This window comes from Chiloscyllium plagiosum, chromosome 42, assembly GCF_004010195.1.
Source record: "Chiloscyllium plagiosum isolate BGI_BamShark_2017 chromosome 42, ASM401019v2, whole genome shotgun sequence".
Classification (NCBI taxonomy): domain Eukaryota; kingdom Metazoa; phylum Chordata; class Chondrichthyes; order Orectolobiformes; family Hemiscylliidae; genus Chiloscyllium; species Chiloscyllium plagiosum.
The window spans coordinates 3012096-3032282 of NC_057751.1; the positions used below are offsets into that span (position 1 = coordinate 3012096).

General features: G+C 50.0%; 1 protein-coding gene across 1 annotated transcript in view; it reads left to right on the plus strand.

Moving 5' to 3' along the window:
- The first annotated feature begins 395 nt into the window (after positions 1-395).
- The window catches only part of gmcl1 (germ cell-less, spermatogenesis associated), a 52332-nt gene continuing 32540 nt past the window's right edge, over positions 396-20187 (plus strand). Inside the window, exons 1-3 of the mRNA XM_043681107.1 lie at positions 396-784; positions 3346-3469; positions 9856-9952. Of these exons, the coding sequence (XP_043537042.1) occupies positions 612-784; positions 3346-3469; positions 9856-9952 (394 nt within the window). The 5' untranslated portion in view covers positions 396-611. The remainder of the gene's footprint in view (positions 785-3345; positions 3470-9855; positions 9953-20187) is intronic.

Below are 20187 nucleotides of genomic sequence, written 5' to 3' on the forward strand. Positions count from 1 at the left end.
AGGATATCGGCTCGGCATGGACGGGTTGGACTGAAGGGTCTGTTTCCGTGATGTACGTCTCTGTAACTCCGTGTGGCGAGGGGTGTGAGGGCTACGCCGGAGGACGGGACGGGACGGGACGGGGACGGAGTAACTCTTTCCGTGAGCCGGCGCCGTGAACCCGAGGAGCAAGTCAACGAATCACACGAGGCCGGGCGAGGACCCAGCGGGTTCGCCCGAGGGACCACAGGCTTTGGGAGGGTGCCCCCCCCCACCCCCATCGTCGGGGGAGGGGGCAACGCCACTGAAAAGCCTGTGATCTCAAAAAATGCCAAACCGCCGGGTGATTGTCGTTGCACTTGGTCCACCCCAGTCCAACATCATGAGGAAGCAGTGGCCTCGCGGGATCATGGGGTTGGAGGGGGCGCTGTGAATTTCGGTTGCGCACCCGGAATAGGGCAGCGGTGCGTCCTCGCTTTAAGAGGGAGGCGGGCTGTGATTGGTGGAGAGCTGGGCCCCACCCACCCCCCCTCAGGGCGGGGACAAGATGGCGGCGAGCTGGTGGAGGAGGCGGCGGCGCCGCCGGAGAAGGAGAAGCTCCGATTGAGAGAGAAACAAAACCGGGAAGGTCAATGGGCGGCCTAGGCAGCCGGCTGGTGTCCGCCGCCCTCCCCTCGGGCGCCTCCAATTGCCAATGCGAGTGCGAGCGGAGGAAGCGCAAACGGCGGCGCGGGGAGGAGGATGGAGACGACGACGACGACGAGAGCGGGAGGCCCGAGGCCTTGGAGGCGGCCGGGCCGCGGAGGTGAGGGGCGCATGCGCAGCGTCTCCCCCGCCCCCGGCGGCGGTTGGTCACGTGGCTCCGCGCGCTGGAGGTAGGTCACGTGCCCCTCCGCGGCGTCGAGGGCGGAACTGGGCGCGTGCGCGACGTGGCCGGCTGGGAGTCACGTGACCCGTATAAGCTGAACAGTCCTGGTCCACTTTGTCCCTTGTACCTTTCCAAGCCCAGTGCAGGGAGGTTGCTGCAAACCACAGGACTCTGCACTGAGCATCCCCAGAGCAGGCATTTGTGCACTGGCACCTTGCCTTAAGTGCAGGGAAAGTGGAATTGTAGGAACCTCCCGCCTCTAGTGGTTAGCAGGAACCAAACGGGTAGAAGGGCCTCAGTGCATGCTGCGGGTACCTCCCTAGTACACCTCAATACCCGTTCTCGCCCGTCATTGATATCTTGACTTGCGCCCAGGTCAGAGTGGATTCAGGGTTCCCGGAAATGTGGGTGCCCCTTCCTACCCCATTCCAGGGTCGGTGTGTCACGCTTGGGAATATTCTGATTGGTTTTGTGTCCTGTATCCTGATGTTAGAGGGGGGTGTCTGGAATAGGTTTCCACGAGTGGATTGGAAATGAAGGATTGTGGGTCTGTGTTTGATGGAGTTCAGAAGGAGTGAGGAGCGATCTGATGGTCGCATTGGGAATACTGAAGAGCCTGGATACAGGGCAGATCCAAAAGGTTCTTCCATGCGGAGGAGATGCTGGTATCCAAGGGCACAGTCTCAGAACGAAGGGACAACCTTTCAGAACTGACGTGAGGAGCAATTTCTTCGGCCAGAGGGTAGTGAATCTGTCCAATCATTACAACAGAAGACTGTTAAGGTCAAGTCATGGAGCATTTCTAAAACAGTCATACTTTGGTTCCTGATTTGGTAAAGGGATTATTGGTTAAGGGGAGAAAGCAGGAGACTGAGATTGAGTAACATTTCAGCCATGATTGAATGGGAGAGTAGACTTGATGGGTCAAATGGCCTAATTGGACACTCATACCTTCTGGCCTTAAACCCGTCGTTCAAGAAACAGTGAATGACGCTGAGTGCCAGACAGACTTACGAACATGCAGAGAGGAAGGAGATAGAGTGACCATTGCCAGCCCATTCATGCTCTCAAGAGGAGCCTGATTGCACTTGAAACATGCTCCTTTTTTCTCTCTCTGTGGATGCAGCTGAACTTGTGTTTCTCCAGCACATTGTTTTCATATTCCAGTATTTGCTGTCTGTCCAGGTTCTATTAACAGGGAGGCCATTCTGCCCGTTGAGCCTGCTCTGCCATTCAGTAAGGTCACAGTTGATCGAACTGCAACTTTGAAGCCACATTCCCACCTATCTCCGATAATTTTTCACCCCCTTGCTTGGCAACAATCGATCTGCCTTTGCCTTACAAAGATTTATTGCCTCTTTTCTTGAAGAGGTGAAAAGGCTAAAAGAGTAACTACCCTCGGAGAACAAACAATTTCACTAAACTTAGGGTGTAGGTTTGATATCCAGACGATTCATTACCTGGCTGGGTAACATCATCAGTGGCAACCTCCAAGTGAAGTGAAGCTGTTGCCTCCTGCTTTCTATTTATATCTAATTATGGCCTAATTTCTGCTCCCATGTCTGAGGGTATCCATTCTCAGTGTTGTGAAATAACTTCTCAACTATTTCTCAATTCATTGCTGTTGACCGGTCGTTTACCAATTTACTCTACGACAATCTCCCTGAAATAATTTCTGAAAAAAAAAAGTCTCCCCTCCACACTGCTTAGAGTGATCGGTTATTTTCAGAGTCCCTATAGTGTGCAAGCGGATCATTCAGCCCAGTGAGTCCAAAGGGACCTGCAAACAATATCCCACCGGGACTAATTCCTGAACCTATCTCTGTCACCCTGTATTTCCCATGGGTAATCCATCTCGTCTGCACATGGCTGGGCTGTGGGAGGATATGCAAACTCCAGGCAGTCATCTGCGGCTGGAATCAAACCTGGGTGCCTGGTGCTGTCAGGCAGTAGTGCTAACCACCGAGGTTGGTGGGTGTGATGGCCAGACCTATCCTTCTGCAATTTAGACCCAGACCCAGGTGAGGATCCTGTGCTTGAGGTTAAGATAGGTAACCAGTAGCTGAACTGGTGACCATTCAGTGGCAGTGCCAGATTCACTGTAAAGTTCAGGAAGACAGTGCGCTGGATGATCCTTTGGGAAAAGGATGGTCTTTGTATGAGGTACGTGAGAGTCCAGCTGGAGGAAACTAGGTCATGCAGCCTTTTCCCTGGGCAGACTGCTGGTGACCCTGAAAGATTGGAGGCTGCTGCAAGTTTCAGAACAGCAAACTGTGAGGTTTGGAGTAATGCTGAGGACGAGCTGTGGGCATGTAGCCATCAGGTCTGACTCTGAGGGAGCTTGGTCAGTTCACACAGCACTCTGAATAAATCTCAGTCTTCACAGCGTGCTCCACCTTAGTATCCCAGCTGATTAAAGAACCATCCCAAATGTCTACTGCATCACGATTTGTTTTAGTTGTATTATTACAGCAGGCTCCATTCTCTTCTTTTCACAGGAAAAAGTTGAAAAGCACTTCCAAGTATATTTACCAAACTCTCTTCCTCGCTGGGGAAAACAGTGACATCACCATCTGTGCTCTGGGACAGGAATGGCATCTTCACAAGATTTATCTCTGTCAGGTAGGATATGTCCACCTTTACGGGGTGTCCCTGTGTCAGAGAGAGGGCACTGTCCCCTTTACGGGGTGTCCCTGTGTCAGGGGGAGGGGGAGGGCACTGCCCCCTTTACGGGGTATCCGTGTGTCAGAGAGAGAGGGCACTGCCCCCTTTACGGGGTGTCCCTGTGTCAGGGGGAGAGAGGGCACTGCCCCGTTTACGGGGTGTCCCTGTGTGAGGGGGAGGGCACTGCCCTCTTTACGGGGTATCCGTGTGTCAGAGAGAGAGAGGGCACTGCCCCCTTTACGGGGCGTCCCTGTGTCAGAGAGAGAGGGCACTGCGCCCTTTACGGGGCGTCCCTGTGTCAGGGGGAGAGAGGGCACTGCCCCCTTTACGGGGTGTCCCTGTGTCAGGGGGAGAGAGGGCACTGCCCCCTTTACGGGGTGTCCCTGTGTCAGGGGGAGGGCACTGCCCCCTTTACGGGGTGTCCCTGTGTCAGGGGGAGGGCACTGCCCCCTTTACGGGGTGTCCCTGTGTCAGGGGGAGAGAGGGCACTGCCCCCTTTACGGGGCGTCCCTGTGTCAGGGGGAGAGAGGGCACTGCCCCCTTTACGGGGCGTCCCTGTGTCAGGGGGAGAGAGGGCACTGCCCCCTTTACGGGGCGTCCCTGTGTCAGGGGGAGAGAGGGCACTGCCCCCTTTACGGGGCGTCCCTGTGTCAGGGGGAGAGAGGGCACTGCCCCCTTTACGGGGCGTCCCTGTGTCAGGGGGAGAGAGGGCACTGCCCCCTTTACGGGGCGTCCCTGTGTCAGGGGGAGAGAGGGCACTGCCCCCTTTACGGGGCGTCCCTGTGTCAGGGGGAGAGAGGGCACTGCCCCCTTTACGGGGCGTCCCTGTGTCAGGGGGAGAGAGGGCACTGCCCCCTTTACGGGGCGTCCCTGTGTCAGGGGGAGAGAGGGCACTGCCCCCTTTACGGGGCGTCCCTGTGTCAGGGGGAGAGAGGGCACTGCCCCCTTTACGGGGCGTCCCTGTGTCAGGGGGAGAGAGGGCACTGCCCCCTTTACGGGGCGTCCCTGTGTCAGGGGGAGAGAGGGCACTGCCCCCTTTACGGGGCGTCCCTGTGTCAGGGGGAGAGAGGGCACTGCCCCCTTTACGGGGCGTCCCTGTGTCAGAGAGAGAGGGCACTGCGCCCTTTACGGGGCGTCCCTGTGTCAGGGGGAGAGAGGGCACTGCCCCCTTTACGGGGCGTCCCTGTGTCAGAGAGAGAGGGCACTGCGCCCTTTACGGGGCGTCCCTGTGTCAGGGGGAGAGAGGGCACTGCCCCCTTTACGGGGCGTCCCTGTGTCAGAGAGAGAGGGCACTGCGCCCTTTACGGGGCGTCCCTGTGTCAGGGGGAGAGAGGGCACTGCCCCCTTTACGGGGCGTCCCTGTGTCAGAGAGAGAGGGCACTGCGCCCTTTACGGGGCGTCCCTGTGTCAGGGGGAGAGAGGGCACTGCCCCCTTTACGGGGCGTCCCTGTGTCAGAGAGAGAGGGCACTGCGCCCTTTACGGGGCGTCCCTGTGTCAGGGGGAGAGAGGGCACTGCCCCCTTTACGGGGCGTCCCTGTGTCAGAGAGAGAGGGCACTGCGCCCTTTACGGGGCGTCCCTGTGTCAGGGTGGGGCGGGGGAGGGCACTGCCCCCTTTACGGGGTGTCCCTGTGTCAGGGGGAGGGCACTGCCCCCTTTACGGGGTGTCCCTGCGTCAGGGAGGGGGAGGGCACTGCCCCCTTTACGGGGTGTCCTTGTGTCAGGGAGGGGATGCTGGCACCTCACTCTGTCTTGTGGAGAGAATGTTTTGACCTTGTTCTGAACCCCATGCAAACCGCCCCTGGTGTGGAACAAGGAGAAATTTCTGAAAATGGCTGGGCTTCTGTACTCCTTTGTGTTTGCCTGTGACTGAAGATCAAGCTGTTTAGACTGTTGAGGTTTCTGGAGATTCGGGATCGGCAGACTGGATTGCACTGTGAAGTGCAGGTCAAATATGAACCATCATCTTCCTGAGCCTTGAGAGGCAGAATGGTCTGCTCCTTCCCTGTTGACCTGCATTCTTTCCCAGCTTGAAAAGCCTGCAGTATCACAGAGTCATACAACACGGAAATAGACCCTTTAGTCCAGCCAGTCTGTGCTATGTCATAGTCCCAAACTAAACTCTGTCCCACCTGCCTGCGATTGGCCCATATCCCTCCAAACCTTACTCTTTCATGTACCTCGTATTTTCTATTAATTCATGGGGTGAGGGCATTGTTACTTTGACCAGCTTTTGATGCCCATCCCTAATTACCCAGAGGGCAGTTTGGAGTCACCCACATCGCTGGAGGTCTGGAGTCACATGTAGACCAGACCAGGTAAGGATGGCAGTTTCCTTCCCTCAGTGGCAAGGGTCATTCACCAAAGTGCCTTTTCAAGAGGACCCACAGCCTCCACTTTGTCTGCAAGTTCATTCCACACACAAACCACTCTCTGTTTAAAAAAAATCACAAAGCCCCATCATGACCTTTCAAAATCTTTCTCATCTCGCCTTAAAACTCTTCTGCCGAGTCTTGAAATCCCCCATCCTCGGGAAAAGCCACATGCCATCCACCTTGTGAATGTCTGTCTGTAAGGTCACCCTTCAACCTCCTATTCTCCCATGACAAAAGCCCCAGTCTCTCTAACCTCCCGTTAAACCTCAAACTCTCGATTCCCAGCAATATCCTGGTAAATCTCTCTGAACCCTCTCCAGCTTGACAATATCCTTCCTGTAACAGGGTGACCAGGACTGGACACAGTACTCCAGAAGGGGCCTCACCAACATCCTGTACAATCTCAACATAATCCCCCAACTCTGATACTCTAAGGTCTGAACAATGAAGGCAACTGTGCTAAGTGCTTAGTTAACCACCTTCTCTGTATGTGATGCAGACCTCAGATAATTATGTACCTGAACCCCTGATCTCTCTGCTCAACGACACTGCCCAAGATCCAACTTTTAATTTTTAGTTTTGTCTTTGTTTGGTTTACCAAAATGTAAAACCTCATATTTATCCAAATTAAACTCCATCTGCCACTCTTCATCATCCCTTTGACCCAATCGATCAAGACCTTTTTATAATCTTAGATAACCTCCTTCACTCACCACTATCAACCATGCTTTCAATATTCTCATCGAAATCATTTCTGTAAATGACAAACAAAAGTGGACCTAGCACTGATCCCTGTGGAACACTGCTGATCACAGGTCACCAGTCCAAAAGACAACCCTCTACCATTTACAATAGAATAGAATGGAATAGAAAAGTACAGCACAAAACAGGCCCTTTGGACCACGATGTTGTGCCGAGATTTAATCCTAATGTCAAATATAGTAACTTAACCTTTGCACCCCTCAACTCACTGCTATCCATGTGCAAGTCCAGCAGTCACTTAAATGACCCCAACAACTCTGCTGATAGCTAAGTACTTGACCAATTTCAGATCCATCTCAAACAGAAATTCAGGAAATGAGACTTCATCCTGCCAGTGCTAAAAACACCAACTGGTGAGAGAGAGCAATGTCACAAAAACAGTAAGGATGCAGACAGCAGAAACCAGGAGAGGAGGCAGAGACCAGCATCCAAGAACAACACCAACTGAGAGCTGTGTGATACAAGAGCAGAGGAAGGAATGACAACATAACAGCAGTGTGAGAGAGGAGATCAGCAGGGACTGTCAGAGAGAGAGAAACACTGTGTGTGTGAGAAAGAGGGAGACAAAGCAAGAGTGAGAAATGAGTACAGGGCGAGAAAGAGATATGGAAGGAAATGAGAGAGCAATGAGCAGCAGTGAGGCAGAAAGAGAACAGGACAGAAAGACAAACCTGGCTGGAGTGTATTAGGGAGTGTGGGAAAAGAGGTAATGATTTAAGAAATATTTGGTCATGTTCTTCAGGGAAGGAAATCTGTCATTGCCCAATCTGGCTTCCATGTGACTGCAGACCTCCTGACCTTGAACTGTCTTCTGGGTAATCAGGGCTGAACAAGAAATGTTGGCCCAGCCAGCGACACCCACTCCCCATGACCATGGTTTCAGAAAGGAGAGAGATTACAGCATGAGATCGAAACAGCCACAAGGGCCATGCAGCTTTGATCGGAGAGCCCGGAAGTAACTGAGAGAGGTTCAAACTCAGGAAGTCTGTTCAGTCTCCTAGCCATACTGCCAAGAGGACTTTCTGGGGAGAAGCTGCTCCTGCCTGGTACTGTGTCACTGAGAGACCACACCTGGAGGGCTGAGTATTCAGGAAAGGATGTAATCCCTTCAGAAGCATCAGGGGAGGTTCAGTTGACGGACTGTTACCATGTAAGGGTTTCTTCTGAGGAAAGGCCTGAACATATTGGATTTCTGAAAGATCACAGGATATGTGACTGAAACACTGAAGATCTTAAAGGGCCTGTTCCCCTGGAGAGAGCGATTGAACACAGGGCCATGCTTGAAGAAGAGGAGTGTCCCTTTTAAGGTGGTGAAGAGGAGGAGTGTTTCCTCTCAGAAGGTTGTTGGTTTAGAATTCTCTCTGCCCAGAAAGCAGCCAAGGCTAGGTCCTGAAGTCTCTACAGGGCTGAGTCATTCCTCCTCTGCATTGATGAGGGAGGGGAAAGGTTACCAAAGGGCAGACAATAAAGTGAAGGTCAAAGGGAGATGATCCAGCATCTGATGGTGTGTGGGAGCAGACTCAATGGGCTGAATGGTCTTTGCAGTTCTCCTTCCATCACCTCATTTTTTTCTGCTGGAGGATAGATTGGAATTTCCAACGTGCCACCCCTCTCCCTGTCATGTGGAGCTGATCGGGGCTCGCAGCTGTCTGGCTGTGCTGCCTCACCTGGCTGATCAGCTCTGCTTTGACTGAATAGATTCAGTGCAGTCTTTGCAAACAGCTCGTTTGGATAAATGTGGACTCTGCTGTGAATCTTTGTTAGTGATCAGCCCCTACCTGTGGTTTCCAAGTTAGCTCACAGCCTGCCTGAACTTCTGTATGGAGGAGGAGTAGGTGAGGTGGGGGGGGTCAATTCACCTGGAGTTGAAATCCGGGTGAGCAGGAATGCCTCGAGTCTGTGATCAGGGACCGAGAGAAATATTTGTTGCCATTTCGGGAGCTGCTGTTTTTTTTTTTTGAACAGTGCAGGAGTTGACAGAATTAGCTCTCTAATTATAAGGGGCCAAGAAATTGCACATTTTGACGAAAAGAGGGAGCAATTAAATGGAGACCATTGATGAGAAGGGGCCAATTACTGTGAGACTGCTGTATAATTTCACATACCACTAGAATCCCTGGGTAACACAGCTAACTTTCTTTTAAAGTGAGAGGGATATCCTTGCAGGGATTTGTGTTTTTGGTTTTAAACATGTTCAGAACCATTCACTCTTGACCAGCCTGGAGAAACCTCACCTCTGAAGGAGTCTGATGTTCTGGGAAATCAGTGAATTCTTCCACGTGTCACATCACTGCATCCTTCTCCTTCGTTTCCCACAGACCTGAGAGGTTTCACTCAGTCAGGATCAGTCACTCCTCCTTCCGTACCGGGAGAGGCATGAGCCTCACCGTGCTATCACCGTGAGACTCTGAATCCAGAGACCCGGCTTTGAATCCAGTTGTGGCAGGTTTGCAAATTTGAACTCGATTTAAAATCTGGAATTGCCAGTTGAATGGTGACCATAAAACCAGTGTCGATTGTCAGGAAATCCCACCTGGTTCAATCGTGTCCTTTCGGGAAGGGAATCTGCCATCCTTAGCTCGCCTGGCCTACATGTGACTCTAGACCCACAGGGGTGTGAAGGAATCACAATTACCCTCTGTGCATTTGGGGATGGGCAGGAAATGCTGGCCCAGCCGGTGATGCGGTCGTTGCTGTTGAGAACTAACAGGCAAGTCCTTTGTTGGCTTGTGGGACTGGAGTCTGAATGCTCAGCCAGTTGACAGCCTGCGACTATCAGCAGTTGACCTCAGGGTGAAGCTGTTCAGTGCTGATAGTGTCCACCTTGACCACCACTGAATGTGTGCCACAGGCTGCCCACGTCAAGCATCCCTTTCTTTTGCCCTGTTGACCCTCTGCCTCCTGCGAGATGGAGTAGAGCATTGGGGCCTGGACTCCATTTGACACAGCAAAGAAGCCAAGGGTCAGACCTCACTAAGGGACCAGTTCACGTCAAACCAACCTCTGTTTCCAGCTCTCTCTCCTTCAGTCCTGTGGGTAGGTCACGCTGGACATGAAGTGTTAATTCTGCACTCTCTCCATCGATGCTGCTAGATGCGCTGAGTTTCTGACCACATCGCACTAGCTGTAATTTTGTGTACTGTGGCTTGTCAGCAGCCAGGAAAGGCACCTAACCCGTGAATATTTTTGTTTGTTCTGTATTTTGCAGTCTGGCTACTTTTCAAGTATGTTCAGTGGGTCATGGAAAGAGTCCAACATGAGCTACATCGAACTGGAGATCCCTGACCAGAACATCGACACCGAAGGTACGTTTCTCTGTTTCAATGCTGGATCAAACAGGAACTACCAACACTGATGTGTCATTTGAGAGTGGGTAGGTACAGCAATAGGGGTACAGTTTGCAGTTTACAAACAGTGTCTTCACTCAGGGTTGTCACTGTTTGCATCTGTCTACCCTGGGGGGTTTTGGTGTCCTGATGTGGCTGATAGTTAAGGCTGGATGGCTACGTTGCTCTGTCAGGAAAGCGAGGGATACAGTGAGCACATGTGAAAGCAGCTTGGAAGGCCAGGTTGAGACACGATGGTTGAGATTGGTGGTGCAGGCTCAGGGGGCTGGACTGTCTGCTCCCACTCATGGGCATTATCATCTTTTGGCAGCAAACTCGTCTTGTCAGGTTTCTCATTTTGTTTGTTCATGAGCCGTGGGAGTCACTGGCTGGGCCAGTATTTATCTCTCGTCCCGAGTTGCCCCTTGTGAAGTGGGAGTGAGTTACCTTCTTGAACTGCTGCAGTCCATGTGTTGTGGGTTGACCCACCATGCCCTTCAGAGGGAGACTTCCAGGATTGTGACCCAGTAACAGTGAAGGAACGGTGATATATTTCTCAATCAGAATGGGGAGGGGCTCAGGGGAACTTGTAGGGGGTGGTGTTCCCATGTATCTGCTGCCTTTGTCCTTCTGGATTGAAGTGGTTGTGGGTCTGAAGGTGCTGCCTGAGGATCTTTGGTGAATTGTTGCAGTGCATCATGGAGATAGTGTATACTGAGTGTAGGTGGTGGAGGGAGTGAATGCTTGTGGATGTGGTGCCAATCAAGAGGGTGCTTTGTCCTGGATGGTGTCAAGCTTCTTGGACCTGCGCTCATCCAGGCAAGTGAGGAGTATTCCATCCCACTCCTGACTTGGGCAGACAATGGGGAGACAGGAGGTGTATTACTCGCTGCAGGATTCCCAGGCTCTGACCTGGTTACAGACCTGAATGAGATCTCCAGACATGCTCCGAAACCCCTTCAGTGCAGATTGACAGTTGAATGATCTCTCTTCGTAAGACAAACCACAATGGCCTAGGACTATTCTGTGACACAAAGGTGGAGGTGTCATGTCTCCCCAAAGCTGGGTTGACGTGGAACACATTCCCAGTGGGTTTCACGCTGCACTTGGTTTTAATTTCCCAGATAAGAGCTGTGTTGATACACACAGCTGAAATAGCCCTTTTAGCGGTGACCAATCGGCATTCAGTAAAATGCAAGAGGTGTATTTATCTGGCACCTGTCACCAGCATTGGGTGACACACACCTCTTTGCAGCCACTGTGGTGTTTTTGAAGTGAAGTCATCGGAGCTGTGGAGCCCATCCTCAGGAAAGTCAGTCGGTGACTAATATCTGCATGACATCCACTGATGTGGAGAAGCCGATGGGCTGCAGCTACCCTGTGGCTTCTGGCTGTGCAGGAAGCTCTCTCTCATGGGCAACTTGGAGGGATTTACAGGGTCGCACTCAGTCATGAACATAACTAAGGGGTCTGTTCGCTCAGTTGGCTGGATGGCTAGTTGACAAAGCAGGGTCATGCCAAAAGCACAGCTTTCCCAAACTCAAAAGATACAGAGCAGCACGGTGATTGTGGTTAGCACTGCTGCTTCACAGCGTGAGGGACCATAGTTCGATTCCATTCTCAGGCTTTTGGTCTGTATGGAGTTTGCACATTCTCCCCGTGTCTGCATGGGTTTCCTCCGGGTGCTCCGGTTTCCTCACAGAGTCAAGATGTGCAGGTTAGGTGGATTGTCCATAGTGTCCAGGGATGTGCAGGCTGGGTGGGTTAGCCATGGGAAATGCAGGGTTACAAGGATACAATAGGGAGTGGTGGGATGTACTTCAGAGGGTCAGTGTGGATTCGATGGGCTGAATGGCCTGCTTCCACACTGTCAGGGTTCTATAATGCTGAGCTGAGAGCCCCTGAGTCCACAGAAGGGATGTGACGCACTGTACCACATGGTCTCGTGCCACAGTTCCTCTGACTGAGCAGCTGTCTGTCTGCCCTGCACTGGGAGCTTCAGCTGGGATTCTGTTCTCCAGGCTTTGCCTTGTGATTTTTTCCAATTCCCAGGTGTGAGCACAAGCTGACAAACTTCAAACAGCTCAAGCTGTCTCTTCCTCTCATGGTTTTTGTTTTGAAGTGAAAAGCTTCAAGGTGCCCTGAATAATTGACAGGGGCTGTTTGGCTGGCTGTGTCTCAGAAAGCTGCAGATAGTCCACATCCGAGGCTTCAACTTGCTGCTCTCTCTCTCTCTCAGAGCGAGAGAGACTGCTGGTGCTTCAGGGTGAACACGCAATAGACAGACATTGTAGTTATTCTGGTGCAGCTATTTAAGGACCCCTTGAACAGGTCAAATTGTCTTGAAACCTGCGGGGATGCTTCATGAAGGGAACAAAGCCTGCATTTTCTGCCTACGCTTCAGAGAATAGCTTTCAAATGACTTCCTTTTTTATTTCCACCCTTTCCAGGGTGTAAGAGAACTGAGACTGCGGGAGAGTGAGCCCCTGGCTGCCCTCAGTGCTGTGGAGGAGCTTCAGTTTGGACACCATTGACCCTGAAAGGCTCCGAACCTTCGCCGCTGACTCCCTGGCAGACCACTTTCCCAGACAGGGTGGTGAGGATATGGAAATGGCTGCCTGAGTTGGTGGTCGAGGCAGAGACACCATTTGATAAGATGGTGACTGGCCTGAGTTTTGTGGGCCACCTTTCAGATTGGTTGTATTCATGTGTTTCAAGAGAGTTTGCTGGTACATGGGGAGGGGTCATGGGTAGGAGACAAACACATGTTAGGCTGCATTGTGTAAATCAAACCCAACTTCACCAAGAGTATCACTCTGGTTTCACACTTCATGTCGGCTTGGCATCAAAATTCCATCAGGAGTGTTGGATGTCACAGTTTCTTGACCTCCCTTTGGACTATTTCCTGAGTGGTTTTTGAACTCTGACCCCTGTTATTTTGGAAATAGCTCTGTGAAAGCTTGTGACATGAGAGACAGTGTAGTGGGCATTCTCGTCCTGACCTGACAGCCTGGTTATCCGCCGCTGCTATTCCCATGGTTAAGCAGGTGCTAAATCATCAAGCTGCCAAAATGCAAATTACAGTTTAAGAGCATGCTTGGAATCCAGTGAGTCAAGAGCATTTTAACTTTTTTTTGTTTTAATGGGTTGCTTAGGTGTGCAGCACAGGGCCTCAGAGGATTCTTAAGTGTGTGACTATATTGATGTCGGCTTACTGTTAGTTTGGGAACTGGAGAAAGCTCTTTAGCCACTTGAGCTTGCTTCAAGGTTTAATTCAATTAGTGCTGTCGTTTGCTTTGGTTCTTGTTGTGATTCTAAGTTGCCTATCCCTCAACACCCTGCCATGACATCAGTGCCTTCAGTGTTTCTTATTTCCAGGAAAAGACACCAGGCCATGATGAGAAAGCTGCTTCCAACTGTCACTCTGAAGTAGTTGTTGTGTTTTGAATGTTCTTCCCATTTCCCGAATGAGATTGGGTGTGAGAGGTTGGTGGCCTCGGGGTGGTGAGGACAGTATGTTGCTGATGGCTATGGGGCTTCCCCCTGCCCCAAGCTTGATGTTGAGTGGTGCCCTTGAAGCTGAGTGATCACCCGCAGGGAGTGAGCCTCGCTGTGAATATCGCGTTCTGAAGAAGTGTGTGAAACATTCACTCTGTTCCTCTCTGCACAGACACTGTCAGAGCTGCTGAGTTTCTCCAGCATGCTGTGTTTGTTTCACATGTTCGGTATTCTGCCTTCAGTTTCCCGGCACAGTTGGGTTTGCTGTATACAGCCTTACAAATTCATTGAACATTTGCAACATATTGAGCAAGTCATCAGTTAACCTGTTAAATGCGAGGTAGCACAAGCCAAGTTTATACAAATGTTCCTCCTGATTTAATCCATTCAAGCTGCAAACACACCCTCTGGTGACTCTGCATTCTATTACTCACTCTCCAACTATTACATTACCCAACAGTGAAGAACTGAAATCGAACATTGGATTCTGACCATCCAATCATAGAGCTGTACAGCATGGAAACAACCCCTTTTAGTCCATCCCGTCCACGCTCACCAGAAATCTAAAATTACTCTCATCCCATTTGGCCCGTATTCCTCACATACCCATCCAGATGCCTTTTAAATGTTGCAATTGTACCAGCCTCCACCACTTCCTCTGGCAGCTCATTGCATACATGCACCACCCTCAGTGTGAAACATTTGTCCCCTTAGGTCCCTTCTAAATCTTTCCCATCTTGAACCCATGCCTTCTAGTTTCATACTCCCCAACTCCAGGAAAAAGAAACCTTGTCTATTTATCTTATCCATGCCCATTGTGATTTTGTAAACCTCTGTAAGGTCACCCCCCAGCCTCCAACGCTCCAGGGAAAACAGCCCCAGCCTGTACCGCCTCTCCCCATAGCTCAAACCCTCCAACCCTGGCAACGTCCTTGTAAATCCTTTCTGGACCCTTTTTTGAGTTGGACAACATCCTTCCTATATCAAGGAGACCAGAATTGCACACAGTATTTTGATAGTGGCCTAACCAATGTCCTGTACAGCCGCAACATGACCTCCCAACTCCTGTACTCAGTATGCTGACCAATAAAGGAAAGCATACCAAGACCACCTTCACTATCCTATCTACCTGCAACTCCACTTTCAAGGAGCTCTGAACCTGCACTCCAAGGTCTCTGTTCAGCAACACTCCCTTGGACCTCACCATGAAGTGTGTAAATCCTGCTCTGATTTGTCTTTCCAAACTTCAGCACTTCATGTTGATCGAAATTATATTCCATCTGCCACTCAGCCCATTGTGAAGTAACCTTCTTCGCTATCCATGACACCACCAACCTTGGGGTAACTAGTTTTCATTTTTCTCGTTGCAGTTTAGCAGAGCTCTCCAGATGATTGAGGGAATATTTCCCAGCTGTGCTGTTGGGAAAACTTTGGGCAGCCAGTTGATGTTCACAACCTGCCTGATTTCACTTCACGTCGAAGCTTGTGAGGAGCAGTCTTGGGTGGGTGTGGAACAGGAGCTGGTTCTGATGTCTCAGCCACAGGCTCCAATTGGAATTATTCTCCTCTGATTGCAACACAAGCATGTGATTGCATTCTTGAGATTACTCACTGGGAATGAGCAGCTTTTTGTTAACTTCCTCATCTTACAAATAAGACCCACAAGGAGAGAATTAGGTGCAAATTATTGCATTGTCAGGTAGGAAAATGAGTGAAGATATAAATTTAGTCAAAATGATTTATTTGCAATTCAATTTTGTACCGTTCTGCACATGAGCATCCAGTTGGATTTTGTGTTTCATAGCTACAGGCTAATTCATTATGCTTTGTCTCAATTTATCAGAATGTGAGCAATACTTCCTTTGAAAGATGACAAGCATTCATATTTTATTCACCTATTATTCTGGAATCAAATGTAAATTTCCAAACTTGCTGATGACCGTACACTTGCTGTCTCATGGAAGAACAGAGTGCAACTTCTTCTGGTTTGCAACTGAAGTGACATTTCACTTCCTGGATTGAGAAATAAAAAAGGTCTTTCTCTGTTCATGTCCTTTTTAAAATCCACTGGATTTGAAGTGATTTCTATTAAAAGATGAACATGCAGCAGGAGTAAGCGACCTGATCTGTCAGGGTTAGCTCCACCATTTTGAATGATCATTCTCTTCAAAGTTACTCTCCACTTGCTCCCCATCGGTTTTCTCATCGTTGGAGGTTTGTCACGTGATCTCATGTAAAACCATCCATCACTGACACAACACATGGCACAACTCTTTTGCAAGTGTTGGAATAAAGTTTGGAGCTGCATTTTGCCGCCTTATGGATAGTTACACTACATGCCAACTCACAACAAGGCCATCCACATCCCTTTGGAGACGTGCACTTCACAATCTCTTGTCATGTCCGAAAGATAGTCGTTTCTTTTCTGGGGTTTTTTCGAGCAAACTGAACAACCTGTCACATTGGTCCCACTTGACATTTATCTTCCATCTGCCATGTTGCAGCATGTTCATTTAGCCTGTCCCAGTCATCATGAAACCACCTCCTAGTCTCCCCACAATTTCCTCTTGCCCACGGTGGTGGTGCCAGGGAGTTGGAGATATTGGGGTGGTCCTGCTGACTCAGTGATGAGTAGAGATGGTGAATAGCTGGGGTCCAAGCACTGAGCCTTGTGGGACACCACCAGGAGCAGCCGACCATCCTGACAATGATCTGTTCATTGCTTCTCCCTGCTTTGTGTTTTCACTCATTCTCAATCTGTACTTGTATATCACCGCCCCCCCCCCACCCCAATCCCATGGGCTTTAAATCTCTGGTGTGCCACATTGTTAAAAGTCTTCTGGACATCCAAATATAACAAGACTTCCATTGGTTCCCTTTGATCTGTGGTCCACGTGACATCCTCAACCAAAAACCTCCCAACAGGTTGGTCAAACATCATTTTCCCCTCCACGAGCCCACATTGACTCTGCCTAATTTGACCAGGCTTTTCAAAATGTCCGATTAATAACTCCTTTACAATGGATTATCACACATCATTCGGACAGACATCAGATAATGGTCTGCAGTTTGTCATTCTCCATCGCTTCTTAAATAGCGTGACAACTTTTGCTGCTTTCAATTTTACAGGAACCTTTCCAGAATTCATAAAATTAGAAAGGTAATCACCAATTCATACACGGTTCTTCCCTCCACCTCCTGTGAATACTGTGGGGTACAGCTCCTCTGATCCAGCGCATTCGTTAATCTTTGTTCCAGTTGACTTGTCAACCACTACCTCTTGAGTAATACCAGCTTCATTCAGTTGCTCAGTTTAATTCACCTCTTAGCTATCGAAAGTTTGTGTGAGGTGTTCTGTGTGAAGAGAGGAAACAAAAGAATTGTTTTGCTTCTGTCATTTTCTCCATCAAAAAAAGTCCACATTTACCCCCTGGAAATCGTTTCTTTTAACACAGCTGAGGGAGGCCTGTCAGGACTGGAGGAGGTTCCAGAGATTGTGATGGATGTAGGGGCTGGGGGACGATACAGAGATAGTGAGAAGTGTAGGGACTAGATCAGGTGAGAGAAAGAGGGAGGGATGGGGGTCGGGGCTGGAGGAGGTTAGAGATAGGGGATATGTAAGGCTAGAGAGAAACCTGAACACAGAACAAGTTTAAAACTCATCAGTTTGGTAACCAGTGTATCTCAGTGTGCACTGTCAGTGATGTTTAAGTGACATTGATTGTGAATTCAGGCCCTTGTTCTCAATGAATTCCACTTCACTGTTTGGGAGCTTTGACACACTCCAGTGATCTGTGTGTGTGATTATTGAGCTCTCTGCTCCTTCCCTCTGCCAAAGGAGAGTGTAGTCAGACTCTACATGGTACACACAAGAGAGGAACGAACACACTGAGTGACCCAAATCTCTTAACACACCATCTCATCTTCCTTGTTTCAGATGTTGGCTGTATGGATTAGCTGGTATTTCATAAACTCTTCAGCTGTTCTCTCACACAAAGAATAGATGGAGCAGAGAACTCTTGCTCTGGTTCAACATCACCTTCACCCCCTAACATGACACTTGATCCTTTGGAGAAGTCAATGACCCAAACCTTGAGTCAGTGAGCAGGCTGTTGGTGAGCCAGCGGAACTTGATCATATCGTTAATTACCCTTTCCATTCCTTCATTGACCATGGAGAGTGGACTTGATGGGGAGGGTGCTAATTGGCCAGGGAGGATTTGTCCTGTTCTTTTGGTGCAGGACATGCATTGTTGTGTAGATGCCCATGTTGTAACTGTACTGGAAGAGCTTGGCTCAGGGGAGCAGCAAGTTCAGGAGCACAAGCCTTCAGAACTGTTGGTGGAATATTGTCATGAACCTTTGCCTTTACAGTATCCAGTGCCTCCAGCCGTTCCTTGATATCACGTGGAGTCAATCAAATTGGTTGAGCAGCGGTGCGTATGTAATCCTGTTGGTATCTTCACCAGGTTGCTATTCCGTCTGAAAGTCTGCCAGGTGCTGCTCCTGGCATGTCCAGCTGCACACTCTGTTGAACCAGCGTTGATGCCCTAGTTTGACAGTAATGGTTGACTGGAGGGATTGGCTGGGCCAGGCCATGAGGTTACAGATTGTACTGGAGTACAGTTCTGCTGCTGTTGATGACCCATAGTGCCTCATGGATGCCCAGTCTTGAGTTGCTAACTCTATTTGAAGTCTGTCTCATTTAGCATGGTGGTAGTGCCACACGATGCGATGGGGGGTATTCTCAGTGTGAGGGTGGAATCTTGTCTCCACAAGCTCTGGTTGGTGGTTGTTCTTACCAATATGGTCCTGGACAGATGCATCTACAGCTGGCAGATTGTTAAGGATGTGGTCAGGTGTGTTTTTCCCTCTTGTTGGTTACCTCACCACCTGCCCAGACCCCGGAGCTATGTCCAGCTTGATCAGTAATACTGCTGCTGAGCCCGTCATGGAGATGGAGATGGAAATGCATCACCCCACCCCCGAGAGGCGTGCTGATTGATCAGCTGATGGGAGTGAGTGGGGGGTGTGAGGACGATGCAGCAAATCTTCCCGAGTTGGAATGAGGTACCGTTCTCACTGCACTCCCCCTGCAGCCACAACATGATGATCAAATGACCTGGGACTGCTTCAGGAAGACCACATGGGAGCTCACTGAAGCTTCCACCCCAGCTGACTCCACCTCATCCATCTTCACATGGACCAAGCAACACATTCAGGCAGTTGTAAGCTCTGCTCTTTCCGATCACGAATCAACAAGCAGGTTTTCCTATTCTGTTTGATGGCACAAGCTTTCAGGAAATATCTCTGTATTCCCCCGTGCTCACTGAAGTCCCTTCACAGTGGTATTTTGTTTTCTCTTCTCGCACATTTGTGATTTATAATCTGAGTATTTGTACTGTTGCTTTTTCTTCCCAGGCAGTTGAGGATTTTATTTTCTGGTCTATTTGCTTTTCTTTCCCCGCTGCCCACTGAATCCCTGCAGTGTGGAAGCAGGCCATTTGGCACAGCGAGTTCACACTGACTCTCTGAAGAGCATCCCACTCCTTCTCATTTCCCCTCATCTCAGTTCCAATCTTCCAGCTCAGCACTGTCCCCATGACTTGTCCAACCTGCCTATCTTCTTTTCCACCTATCGGTCACCTCCACCCTCCTCTCATTTATCTCTCCACCCTTCAGGCTCTGCCTGTATTCCTGATGAAAGGCTTTTGCCCAAAACGTCGATTTTCCTGCTCCTCAGATGCTATCTGAACTGCTGCGCTTTTCCAGCAACACTCTAATCTAGACTCTGGTTTCCAGCATCTGCAGTCCTTGTTTTTACCATGTCCCTGTGACCCTGCATTTCCGATTGCTAACCCACCTATCCTCCACATCCCTGGAATTTAGCTTGGCCAATCCCTCTAACCTGGACATCTTTGGACAGCAAATAGACAACAAATGGCTGGAATCTGAACTGAAAACAGGCAATGCTGGGAACACTGAACAGGCCAGTGCAGAGAGAGAGCGAGACAAAGTGTGTGTGGAGAGGCGAGCACCCTGAGCACAGCTCTGCTTTCATCCAGTGTCCCATAACCTTAAGCTTTGATCCTGTGCTTTGAGACCTCCAGTCATTGAATCTCTTCTGCCCTACACTGTGTCAATGACCTGCCCTTGTGTTTTGGACTCCACCTTGCCTGTTCCATTCCTGACTTTACACAGGAACGTCATTACCCAAATTTTGGATTACCGGCAACATCGCAAGGTCCCAATGCTTGGCTAAACTGTGTTATCCAGCATTCGATTATACGAACAAAATACTCCCCGCTTGTGTCGTTCGGATAATTGAGGTTCCTCTGTACTCAACTCTGCTAAGGGATTAGCCAGCTGTGAACACTGCAGATGCTGGAGATCAGAGTCAAAAAGGGGTGGTGCTGGATAAGCACAGCAGGTCGGACAGCATCTGAGGAGCAGGAGAATCGATGTTTCAAACATTGTCATCAGGACTGTTGAGGGTGGGGGGAGGGGGTGAATCACAAGGGGGCTGATTCAATTGGCAGAACTGGTTCTCACCTTCAATAATTTCTCCTTTGAATCCTCCCACTTCCTCCAAACCAAAGGGGTAGCCATGAGCACCTGCATGGGCCCTAGCTTTGCCTGCCTCTTCATTGGGTACACGGAACAGGCCATCTTCTGAATCTACACCGGCAGCACTCCCAACCTTTGTCTCCGTTACAT